This window comes from Symphodus melops (assembly GCF_947650265.1).
Source record: "Symphodus melops genome assembly, chromosome: 10".
Classification (NCBI taxonomy): Eukaryota; Metazoa; Chordata; class Actinopteri; order Labriformes; family Labridae; genus Symphodus; species Symphodus melops.
The window spans coordinates 17,210,098-17,222,414 of NC_136700.1; the positions used below are offsets into that span (position 1 = coordinate 17,210,098).

Sequence of the window (12,317 nt, forward strand, 5' to 3'; positions counted from 1 at the left end):
TCTGAAGCCATGGGCGATCCATTTCTCTTGGATATTGTGAGGCAGTTTGTCAATGATTGGGGCAATTCCCCGTGATGTATCTAGATAGCTCAACCCAAGTAAGAAACCATCCTCTTTGGCAGCACCTATTTCTTGGAGGAGATCGCTAAGCTCTCTAAGTCTCACTGGGTCCATGACTGCTGACTCCTCGCTAGCTCCGCCGACGTCAGGTTGCTTTTTTACTGTTCCGTCCGTGTAGCCATAACACGACGTGCAGCTAACCAGTTAACTTCACCAATGAACAGACGACACCTTGGATCTTGATATCTTCTCTTTCCTGAGTGAAGTTTAAGTTGGTAAAACTAAAACACAGAATACAAACATCCAAATAACTCTCACTGCATTACAGTGCAATCATGCTGTATTCACATGGCTATATGTTTCACGGTAGCCTACTTATAAAACAAAAATATTTAGTTGTTCAATAACACTGAAAGGTTACAATTCAAGCACTCATGTTATGAACTATCAATAATATATAAAGATTTTGTCAACTTACAAGCAAAAGCCTTCCTAGGCTAGAACGTTTTTGAGAGTTTACAGGAGCTTCTCCGTATGTGGACTTCACTACCGAACGGTCCCCGGAAATTAATTCTTTAATTTCCTTTTGCTGAACGTTTCAAAATAAAATCCTAACGAAAAGGTGGCACTAACTTCCGTCAGTAGATGGTGCAAATACACCATAGTTAAACACATGAATATGCCATTACAACCAAATAAAGACTGAATATGTCGTTACATGAAATTTTAGATCATTCAACTTTTTTATTTTTTTATCTCAGTGTCTCACAAGCCCCCAACATACAAAGCTACTGTAAATTTACATGTAAAAGTGGGCGTGACCATTTCTCCACCAAGGAGTGGATTTTTTGGAAAACAAATGTTTGCAATGGATTCAGAATCCTAAAGAACCCCTAGTTTGATCCCTCACAAGCTACCAAAAACAAAGGTTAACATTTTCAAATGTTCACCAATAAGTATATAGTACCAATAAAGTACCCTGGCTTTGAGCCGCTCTCACGGATTTTCCGAGAGGAGTTGGATTTAAATGTTTTTATATATGTTATAAGACACCTTTATGAACACGTTTGTGAAGAAATCTATTGGTAAGGAATTTATTCCCAGATTTTTGCAATATTCCCTTACTGCTAAGAAAAGTTGCAAACAAAAGTTTTTAAATAGACTAGCAATTTCAAAAAATTAAATCTGCTCAATGGGGAATCATACAAATCTACAATATTATAGGCTAAAGGCCATAATATAAGGCTGTTGAGTATTTGTAAAGGGTTAAAAATGTGTACATAATTCCTTGAAGTAAGTATTGTTTTAAGCTAAAATTGAAGGTGAGTAAAAAGTTTTTAAAAAAATTAATCACAAGATCTGTGATGGCATAAAGCTGTTAAAAGTATTTAGACCAGTGAAAACGTTCATTGTATGAGGAAAATACAGTTTATAGCGAAAAGAACAAGTTAGATCAGTTATAAAGAGACCCCAAAATATATTTTTTACGTGTCTAGAAAAGGTATTTTCAGTGCACTGGATTTGTTACAATGTCGTTGTGATACTAGATCAGGTCACTAGAGGGCGCATAGCACTTGCGAGGGGCATAATACCCTAAACAGACTGCAGAAGTGCTGCAGAATAAATAGTGCAGCCGACTTGAATACAGCTAAACTCTGTTGCGTCTTTGTATTTACATACAGGTGGCTTTATTGCTCCCAAAACCACAAGCATGGACGCCAGTATAATAGTCATGAGTGTTTTGAATGTTGTCAGTAAGAATATGTTTTTGAAGTCGAGTATTTTTACGGTTGCATGCGAGAAATAGACGTGAAGCTGCGCACTTGTTGCTGATGCATGATAACATTACAGAGCATGTGAACATATTAAGACACATTTAAATAAAAGGGGTTTGTTTTGTTAAGCTAATGATTCAGAAATCGCAGAAAAATGTACATATTAATGTACATTTCATGTTCTGTTTTATGAATGTAGGTTTCTATAAACTTAAGAGATGTGACTTATGTGTGATTATGTAATTCAAGTATCTAGTAAGACAACAGCTGTAGTCTCTAATGTGAAAATGTAATACTAGTTACAGAAAAGGGTTATGTTTAATGTGTAACAAGAGAATAACACCTGCAGCCGAGCTGAACACAGCTAAACTCCGTTGCCTCTTTGTATTTACATGAGGGGTTTAAGAAACGTTCCTCCCTGGCACCCCTAGGCCAGGTCGGGGGAGCAACATATTAAATAGTAATTTGTTAGTGTAAATTAGTAACCCACTGTCGAAGCACCAGGCGCGGTGAGATAGAAAACAATGTTTCAAGTGTGTTACACTGCCATATTACTTCTTTAGAAAAAAAACTCTATTGACCCCCGCGGGGAAATTAGCACACCATTCGGTCAACCACAGGAGTAGCGACCCGCATACACCCTGACGGAGCAGGGGGAGCAATTCGGGGTTGTGTCTTGCCCAAGGACACATAGATCATGTTGCTTTCAGGAGCTGAGGATCAAACCCTCGACCTTCTGGTTTCAGAGACGACTCTACCCACTGAACCACAGCCGCCCTAAACAAGATAAACAAACATACTGAAAGTGTTATAAATATATTTCTTATTATAAATCATTTTAAGTATCACTGCAGTGAAAAATAAATCAGCATCTCTTTCAAGCTCATCAGCGGAAGGACTCATGAAGTGCTCTAAAATGTCCTGAAAGACGGCTGCATTGACTTTGGACTTGATAAAATACAGTGGACCAACAAGATTACATGGCTCCCCAAATTCTCACTGACTGTGGAAACTTTATACTGGACTTCAAGCAACTTGGATCCTGTGCCTCTCTTCCTCCAGACTCTGGGACCTTGATTTCCAAATGAAATGCAAAATTTACTTTCATCTGGAAAGAGAACTTTGGACGACTGAGCCACAGACCAGTTACTTTTTCCTTAGGCCAGGTTAGACGCTTCTGGTTCAGAAGTGGCTTGACACAAGGAATACCCTTCATATGCATGTGTGGTGGCTCTTGATACATTGATTCCTGCATCAGTCCACTCCCTGTGACACTTGACAACCCTTTCTTGTTGCTTATGCACCTCTTCCTACCACTGAACTATGAATATGCTTGGAGAAGGTACTCTGTGAACAGCCAGCTTCTTTAGAAGACAATGACTGTCTTCTACACAACTGTCACATCGACATTCTTCCCCTTGATTATGATTATACTGAACCAAACTGAAATACCATTTAAAGGCTCAGGAAACCTTTGCAGGTATTTTGATCTTGAATTGAATCGGGAACAACCAGATTTTAATAACGATATCGGTATGATTTACTTTATCAAAAGAAATGTTCTATGCATAATTTCATAGATTTAAGTTAACACTGGCAACCCTTTATATACTAAAAAAATGGTTCAGACAGCTGTAGTAAACATGAAAGACTAAAGTAAAAAAAAAAAAAAAAAAAAATCTGAAGCCAGACATCACTTTTATTATTTTAATGAAAATACAAGACATCAGTCAATTGAATAACAATAAAAAAAAAAGATGAGAAAATAGCGCCAAGAAAAGTTTAGACTGATGCATACAGACAGTTATTTCCCAGTGATCAGAGGATTTCTCAGCACGATGATGACAGAATCACCACGTAGAAACATTTTAGAAATGTAGCGATCCTTATTCACTGGTTTTGACTTCTTCTTTCCCTTCCCACTCTTGGGCACTTCTGTCCACATCTCCTTCACATTTTCCAAGACCATGTTGCAGTGCCTGCATTGACAGTGAGGAGAGTACATATTGAAACAAGGATGCTAGATAGCATTTGAACGGATACAAGTTTTACAAGTTTGACATTAACACATTCTATGAATGTGTCAGAGGAGTCGGGTACAAATAGTCGGACCTGGGATCAACTTTAAAGGTCACATATTATGCCCTTTTTGGGGTTCATCTAATTTGTGTCTACTAAATTACGTTCACAATCGCTAATGATCGGGGGGAAAAAAGTTTTCATGTGCTCCATGCAGCCTCTCTCATCACCAACACAGTAGATCTGTAAAAAGGGTCGGTTCCACTTTTCTACGCTCACTCTCACTGTGTCTGCAGCTAACATAACGATAGTACCGTCATCTCACAGTCGCTGTAGTCTTAATCTGTGAAAATCTCCACTCAGACTCTGAAACAGTGCTAAATTATAAACACTGCAGGTAGTGAGAGCTGAATGCTCGTGCACAGAGATGCACACTAATAATAAACAGGCTGATTATATGAAGATAAATAAAGAACTTGTTTTGTGGAATAATAATTTATTATTCTCTGATGGATTTTAGTTTTTAGTCTTAAATGTTGTAATGCAGGGGGGACCGAGAGGGGAGCAGGGGGGTCTGGTAACTACCCATTTAATAAATAAAGGCAAGAGAAATACATTTTTTTTTATTTCTCAACTTCCTGATCCAAAAAAATTATTAAATCTTAAAAATCTGTGATGGATTCAATAGAACATAAAGCTTTCTCAAATGTGCAGCATCAGATGGGTATGTCACACAAAACACTGTTATTTCAGCCATTAAAACACATTTTCATCTACCTGCCACCTTGGCCGGTGAGTAAAAAAGTTAATTAATATTGTGTGCGTCAGCAGCTGCAGAGCAGAGGTGGTCGGTTGTAACAAGCAGGTGTTACCATGGTAGGAAGGGACTGCAGATGTAAATTAGCCTGAAGCTAACTCTGGTGCAATGCATCAAATGGTTTTTTATTGCACATTGTCCCTCACAAATAAAGTTGAAAATTAAATTGGTAGACGCAAAGACTACAAGCAGGTTTCAAGCCCCACTCACCCAAATAAGTCTAACAGCCAAGAGTTTACGAGGTGCACAGGTGTTTTCATTAAAAATTAAAGGAATCTTTTTATAGTCATCATTTTTCTTCAGTCTCATTTTATTTAAAAAATAATAATAGGGAAAGAATCGTATCGTGAATTGTATCACGACGAGTTCAGTAAATCGTTAAATCCCTAACCAAGAGTAAGCAGAAAAACAGATAACATTTTAAACAACAGGATTATATTTCCCCTTGCTGAAATGGATGTTGGTGTGTGAGACTAAGCGTGCTTCGCAATGCTCACGGTCATGACAGCAGAGAGAGGAGTATAGCTGCAGCTACATACATACTTCTTATGACTTCATGGTAAAACATTTACCCGCATGTTGCAGAAAGCCCTCTGAAATGTACTCACCAACTGGAAAATGTACTCACATTTGGCTGGTATTTTACTACGATTCACTTTTTAAAATATTAATGTGAACCTTTATATATCTGTGAATGGATTTTCACCTGCCTCACGATTTATCTGTAGATCCCTACTCAAGAGTATCACATTTCTGGATTAAGGTGGTTCTGTCTGCATCATACAAATAATATTTCCATAACAAAATGCAGACATACAAACATCTTTGATAATTATACTTGAAAGTGTTCCCAATGACTATGCAAAACGCAGTAAACATTCTTAAAGTTGTTTAAAGACGTAAAATTGAGAAATGGGTCTGCAGCAATTAATTTGGTCAGAAAGACAAATGGTAAAAGTTTGTGCTTGAATCAATAAAACTATAAAATAACATAAAGCTTAATACCTGTCAAAAGCCTTGACCCTTCCGAGCAGTTTTTTGTTGTTTCGACAGTTAATGAGAACCTGTGTGTTGTTCTTCACCGACTGTGTCAGTACAGACAGGGGGCCGGTGTTGAACTCCTCTTCCTCTCTTTTCTGCAGCTCCTCCGGAGTCATCTCTGACTTGGGCTTGGTTAACAGACTCCTAAAAACGAAACAAAACATTACTGACCGTTTTTAAATGCATGTAACTTTACAGTTTCACTACGAAGGGTTTCTTTAAACCAAATAGATACACATTTCAAAAACAGCCGGGCCTGAACTTATCGGGCGGCAAACAGCCAGACAAAAGGGGTTTCTAACTGGTTAACGCTCACTAGCTAGCTAACTACGTAAATGCTGGCAATGTTAGCATAGTAGATGTTACCTGAAAAATACATATAATTGTTAAACCGTTCAATTGTTACTTACATTGTGTATAAAACCAGTTTTCTGAGATTGCGTTCTTTATTTGACGGTGAGCTTCGTCCCTACGACGATTCAACAAGAGTCTCGTGGATCGAAGTACTTCCGGTTGTTCTTCTTCGCTTTCTTTCTTCTTCTTCGATTTTTATGGCGGTTGGCGACCAGACATTAGCGCATTACCGCCACCTTATGTCCTGTAGAATGGGTCAGTAAGCCCCACAGTATAATAATCTATGTTCTCAACAAGACAGAGGGACAAAAAATAAATAAATAAAATAATAATAAGATAAATGCCTACTCTTACATCTAAATCCTTACATATAACCAGGTTGTCACAGACAATAGAGTGAACCCAGACCTGATTAGGGTGATCATGTCACCTATTGAAGGTGGAGCATAACAATACAATAGGGTGAAACTATACATTAAGTCAGCAGCAGATGAGAAGTGAGAAAAAGGAGAAAGGTAAGACAATTAGTCCGGAGTCACTGTGTGCTTTTCCCCTGCCGTGACAGTGCGGTGTTGTACAGTCTTATGGCCAGGAGGACAAAAGAGTTCTTAAGTCTGTCCAGAGCACAATTGTGACAGCAGTCTGCCACTGAACATGCTCCTCTGCCCGGTGAAGGTGCTGTGCAGAGGGTGGTGGGTGTTGCCCATGATGGAGAGTATTTTGTCCAGAGTCCTCCTCTCTGCCACTGTCGCCAGTGAGTCCAGCTCTGTACCCACCACGGAGCCAGTAGGTTACTGTCAAGTGCTGGTACATGCACTTTGCCTGTTTTTTTTAAAGGTTTTTCTGTTATTTAAAATGTAAGAAACCTTTATTTTTTTGCACTCAAAGCCTATAAGTGTAATTTTGGAGTCAAAGTGTACTTGTTATACACTTTAGAGAATAATTAATCAGGAGAGACTAATTTTGTTACTGAATGTTTGTAAACATGGTTTTTTCTTAATTTAGTAATTTTTGAAAAATAATGTACAACTATTGAGATATTCAAGCAATTCTAAAAGCTTTTCTAGTAGCTATAGTTCTAGATATAAACACAGTTTAAAATATTGTATGACCTGTTTCCAGGTCAGGTTTTTTTATGGCGTTCTGGATTGGATTCCCTAAGATTCTCCCACTCTGGATCGCAAGCCGTAGCCTGAATCACACTAACTGGTATTGGTAACCTGACTGAGACACAATTTTTGGTAGCTAAAATACAAAATGCCTATGGACAAACCTGCTTGTTGTATAAACAAGTGGGGGGGCCCTAAGCAGGATTTTATTTTGGGGCCCACCTTCCAATAATATAATAATAATAATAATAATAATAATAATAATAATACATTACAATTACTAACGCCTTTATCAACAGTGGAACAATAACTTTACAAATCAAAAGTGGAACAATAAAAGCATAGATTGATAGGCTATAAACCTGAGCCAACATATGACCACCAACTGGTCAATTAAAAACTCATTTTTTTCAATAAACCTAATTATATTCTCTTCTTGTTTGGGCTTTTTCTTTCTTTTGCTAGCTCCCGAATCGTATCGACGTTTGGAAGCCATCTCTCTCTCTCTCTCTCTCTCTCTCTCTCTCTCTCTCTCTCTCTCTCTCTCTCTACTCTCTACCTGCAAACAACTGCCTGCCGATTGGTCAGATGGTGATGCTTCGCGCTGTCAATCATTGCGTCTCTTTTTTTTTTTTTCTCTCCAGCCTCAGGCTGACTTGGTGGCGGTGCTCTACGCGCGCCTCTCGGCAAGATGCACGCGCATCCTTTGCGCATTTGCAGAGAATGATGATACTTTATTGATCCCTAGGGAAATTCAATTTACTTGCGCAAAATGGATGGCGGGGCCCTACGCACAGCGCGTGTTCTGCGTTTAGGGAGGGATGGGCCTGAATATAGTTGAATGCTGAATGTCCTTCATATATTTTAATTTGTTGATTTTATTATTAACACCATTATACAGTAAATATGTCAAGCCTTATAAAAGTTCCTAGAAGCACTCGCGTATTTTTCCTGGTTGAAATAAGTTTGGTAGCTAAAATACAAAAATGCTATATGGACAAACCTGCTTGTTATACAAATAGCTTAATGCTAAATGTAATTTATATATTCCCATTTATTGTTTTTTTAAAATTATTTTTATACAGTTATACAATCCTTTAAAAAAGGTTCCTAGGAGATGTTGTGAAGAGTGGGAAGAACTCTGGAGCAGTGGCACAGCTAAAATATAAAATTATTATTTTTTTTTTTGTAAATTTATTTTTTATCAATTCAAAACAGTTTCTTCATCACTCTGTGTGTTGTTGTTTTTAATAAAATATAATAACTTTCTCAAAACAAATAAAAAAGGATTCCAGGTATTTAAATGGTAACCTTGACAGGGTCATTCCTGCCCTGGGATCAGTGCTTTAATAATAATAATAATAATAATAATAATAATAATAATAATAATAATAATAATAATTGTAATCTATATAGCACACTCTGCTGGTAAAAGAGAACTATTGTATATGAATAAAATAAGCACACTTGGTATGCTAATATCAGCCAAGTAATTGGTCGTGCTCTAGATGCAATTAATGATCCAGAAATCAAATTTAGCACAAAAGAACACAAACTATCCATCTATTCCTATGACTTGTTATTGTATTAAAGCAGTGACAATCATAACAACAGTTTGTCAAACACATGCAAAGTTGGGTTGACTGATGTGTAAATGCAGCAGGTAATAGTATGAAAAAAAGTGAGTGGTTGGGGTCAAGTTTAATTCCAGAGAGAAGTATGAGCCAGTATTGTATTATAAATACTATCATATTTTATTTAATAGGCAATCAGGGGTTTGTGAATGAGTGGACAGAAACTGACCTGCAAGATTATTTTGATTGTGACTTTTAATCATTTTATCCTTTTTTTTTTTTTTTTTTTTACAACATTGTGACAATAGGTAACAGAGACGCATCCCACCACAGACAGCCGACAGTGCTGGAGTGAAGCCAAGTCAGGGCAGCAAGTTACTGCCAGAATCACCTTCTCTCTTAAAGCTAAAGACTCAGACTAAAGACTGTTTTTTACCTGTACAGTATGATACATCATTGAGCATTTACAGCAGCACCCACCCGAACACAACGGTTGGCGAGACGACCGACTCCACTGGTCCCCAGCTGGCCTGCGTGTTTTGGAAATCAGCATTCATTCAAGCAGGAAGACTTATTATATTCTCTGACACATTTATTCAATTTCTTCATTCAATTTAGCCAAGCTCCCTCTCGACCACTTCCTCCGTCTGCCTGCTATGATCAACTGATTCGGCACGTTTACACTTTAAGTGATAAACCAACCCGAGTCTGCCACAACCTCTCTCAACCAATCATCCTGTGCGATTCGAAGTCTCTCCTGATTGAATTTCTTTCAATATATCACAGCTGCATAATGTTCTGTTTTAATTCTCCAGATTTTAAAGTTTGGTTGTGTTCACACGTTTAGAATAAAGCTTCTTAGAGCTATTAATTCTGAGATGTATTAAGTAGCCTAGTTTGAAATGTTATAAGAAAAGTAGCAAAAATCTACATAATTTTAGTAAAATACTAAAATGCGTTAGGCTACTACGTTTTGATACAGACTTAATAACATAAAGCTCCCCCCTGAACAGATATAAATACAGATCACGGGTGAAAACAAATTTGCTGCATTGATACTTAGGTTAATATACTGTAATGGAACTTCCTGCTGTAGAAACAGAGAGGCTGGCTAACTGTTGTAAAGTACCGTCTGGTGGAGGAGGGGGAGAATATAAACTAAAATAAGGGAGATTAATAAGAAAATAACTTTTTAAATATAGTGCTATACATTTTAAATGTTCGAATGAAAATAAAAATATTGCACCAAGGCTATTTGAAGTAAGCTATCTGGTATTTGCCAGCTTCAACAAGCAATTATCCTATTTGTGATTTGGCAATACTGATTTGGGATAAAGTTACTTCTGTTATAAAAAACTATGCGTCTATGCTTTCAAGCCTTTTAATTGATAAGGCTACTTTGACTGAGATTTTATCTCAATATTTCGTACAATGTTATTTAACTTTTTTATCTTAAACATACCCTACGGAATGTTTATTTTTTTATTTTTAATATTGAGGGTTGACATTTTTAAATGGAACTGTATTTTTTCCTGGTGCAAGCCCCTGGACATTCCGCTTAGCTCTTGGGTTAGAGGTCTCAGAAAAATGTAATGAAGGCAACCAATAGCCGACATTACCTTCTTATGATTGTTTTCGTAACATCCTGGTTTATTTCGATGTCTTTAATACTTTAGATTATATAAATATTTTCGAAAGGACAGATCAAGTCTTTTTTGAAGAATAAAACTTGCACCAAATGACCACACCCCTCAAATGTCTGTGTTAGTTCAGACTAGAGCTGCTGTGATCATGCGCATTAGCCGTCTGGCTGCAGTGCGCTTTTTTCCCCCTTTCTCCTTATTAGCCCTACTTACAAGAGCCCTGATCAGATCACCACACACTGTCGCAACTTTGTGTTCTGAAATGGAGGACTATACTTAGTCTACTTCCTACCGTTTTTTTCCCACAAGTCTTCATTTTGCATTGGCAGTCTATGGAGACGAATGGGTTCAATTGAATAGCAGGAGTCTTTTCTCTCCGTTCCAGAAACTAGGAGACGCGCGTCCACAAAATATACAGTCCTGAGGACATTTTTGAAGCTACGATGGACTTCAAAATGCAAAAACGGCACACTGAAGAAGATACCAGCCAGGAGGGTTTCACTGGGAATCGAGAATTGAAAAAGGTAGTTTCAAAGATACACGGGGGCGAATCAGAAAGCGTTGAAACTCAGAAACCTCCTTTCAGTTATAACGCTCTCATCATGATGGCGATCCGTCAAAGCCCGAAACTACGGCTTACGCTCAGTGGGATCTATGAGTTTATCATGTACAACTTCCCATACTATAGACAAAAACGACAAGGGTGGCAAAATTCAATAAGGCATAACTTGAGTCTAAATAAGTGTTTTGTTAAAGTGCCGCGCCACTATGACGACCCAGGTAAAGGCAACTACTGGATGCTGGACCCCTGCAGTGAGGAGGTCTTCATAGGTGGCGCATCAGGTAAACTACGACGCAGGTCAACAGTTGGCTCCAGAGCGGACATTGCACTTAAAAGAGGAGCGGGCAATCGTATGCCCTCCAGCGCTGCAACTGGAGTGACATTCACCTCAGCAGGTTCATTTTATTGGCCGGTGCCGCCGTTTTTGCCTCTCCCAACACCAGTGCGCACACATCTTGGAACAAAGACTTTTCTGAGCGCTCACACACAACTCCATAACCACGCAGTTTCACAGCGACCTCGGTCAAGCGAAACAAGCGCTGCAGCAGCCGACCATTTCGTGCAGATGCACCAGCAGATGTCCTACATCGGAGTCAGTTGCCTGCAATCTCGTCGCCATCAAACTGGCACTGCCTGTACTGCTTTCTCTGCATCCATCCCCGCACGCAACCTGCCGCTGTCTCATCCAGGATCCTTTGATATGATTTCCGGACAAGCCAGCTCCTTTTACTCTCGCCAGATACCATGTAGCACCACGTTTGGTACGTGCCAAGATTACGCCACGAGCAGGGCGTCAGCAGGACAATTTATATCCAATAACAGTCTGTTGGAGCCCGTGGGATGCTGTTACGAAATGCCATGTTGTTGCCCTCAGGTTAGGTCAGGCTCTGATACGATGTGGAATTTTGAAAAATAGACTATACGCGTCATAATATCTACCATTTAGCGGCTACGTTGCATAGAAAAAAAAAATCTCTAAAAGACTAAAAATTGCCAGCAAACTTGAATTTCTTGATTAAATAAACATTTGGCCCTAAATAATCAAATTAACTTATTTAATCGTGTTATGATGCCACTCAGAAATGTGTATACAATAGTAGCCTACATTATTCTAATCTGAATTTGATATTTTAGTGTAACATGGTCATATTATCGTTCATTTAAAATTGATTAAAGTGAAATTTTCACATTATATTTCCATCCATGTGTCTATGCCTATTTCCTTATTTAGGAATTACATTTCTGTCTCAAGTATTGAATTGAATATGAAAGTCTTTGTGTCCGTATATAAGAACGAGATCAAGAGCGCCATTCCAGGTATAGGTGCATATAAGTTCCCAAAAGTTCACACTTAATACAGTGC

At 38.3% G+C, this 12,317-nt stretch overlaps 2 protein-coding genes across 2 annotated transcripts; one reads left to right on the forward strand and one right to left on the reverse strand.

The window, feature by feature from the left end:
• Window positions 1-3,516: 3,516 nt before the first annotated feature.
• snrpd2 (small nuclear ribonucleoprotein D2 polypeptide) lies at window positions 3,517-6,266 on the reverse strand. The gene is made up of 3 exons (XM_079354704.1): window positions 6,123-6,266; window positions 5,677-5,856; window positions 3,517-3,814 (listed from the first exon to the last, which is right to left on the reverse strand). Coding segments are annotated over exons 1-3 (357 nt in total). The 5' UTR covers window positions 6,125-6,266; the 3' UTR covers window positions 3,517-3,639.
• Window positions 6,267-10,835: 4,569 nt separating this feature from the next.
• Window positions 10,836-11,958, forward strand: foxg1c (forkhead box G1c; the record flags this gene model as incomplete). The annotated part of the gene is made up of 1 exon (XM_079353226.1): window positions 10,836-11,958. One exon carries the CDS (start codon window positions 10,836-10,838, stop codon window positions 11,868-11,870), a length of 1,035 nt encoding a protein of 344 aa, XP_079209352.1. The 3' UTR covers window positions 11,871-11,958.
• Window positions 11,959-12,317: the final 359 nt, after the last annotated feature.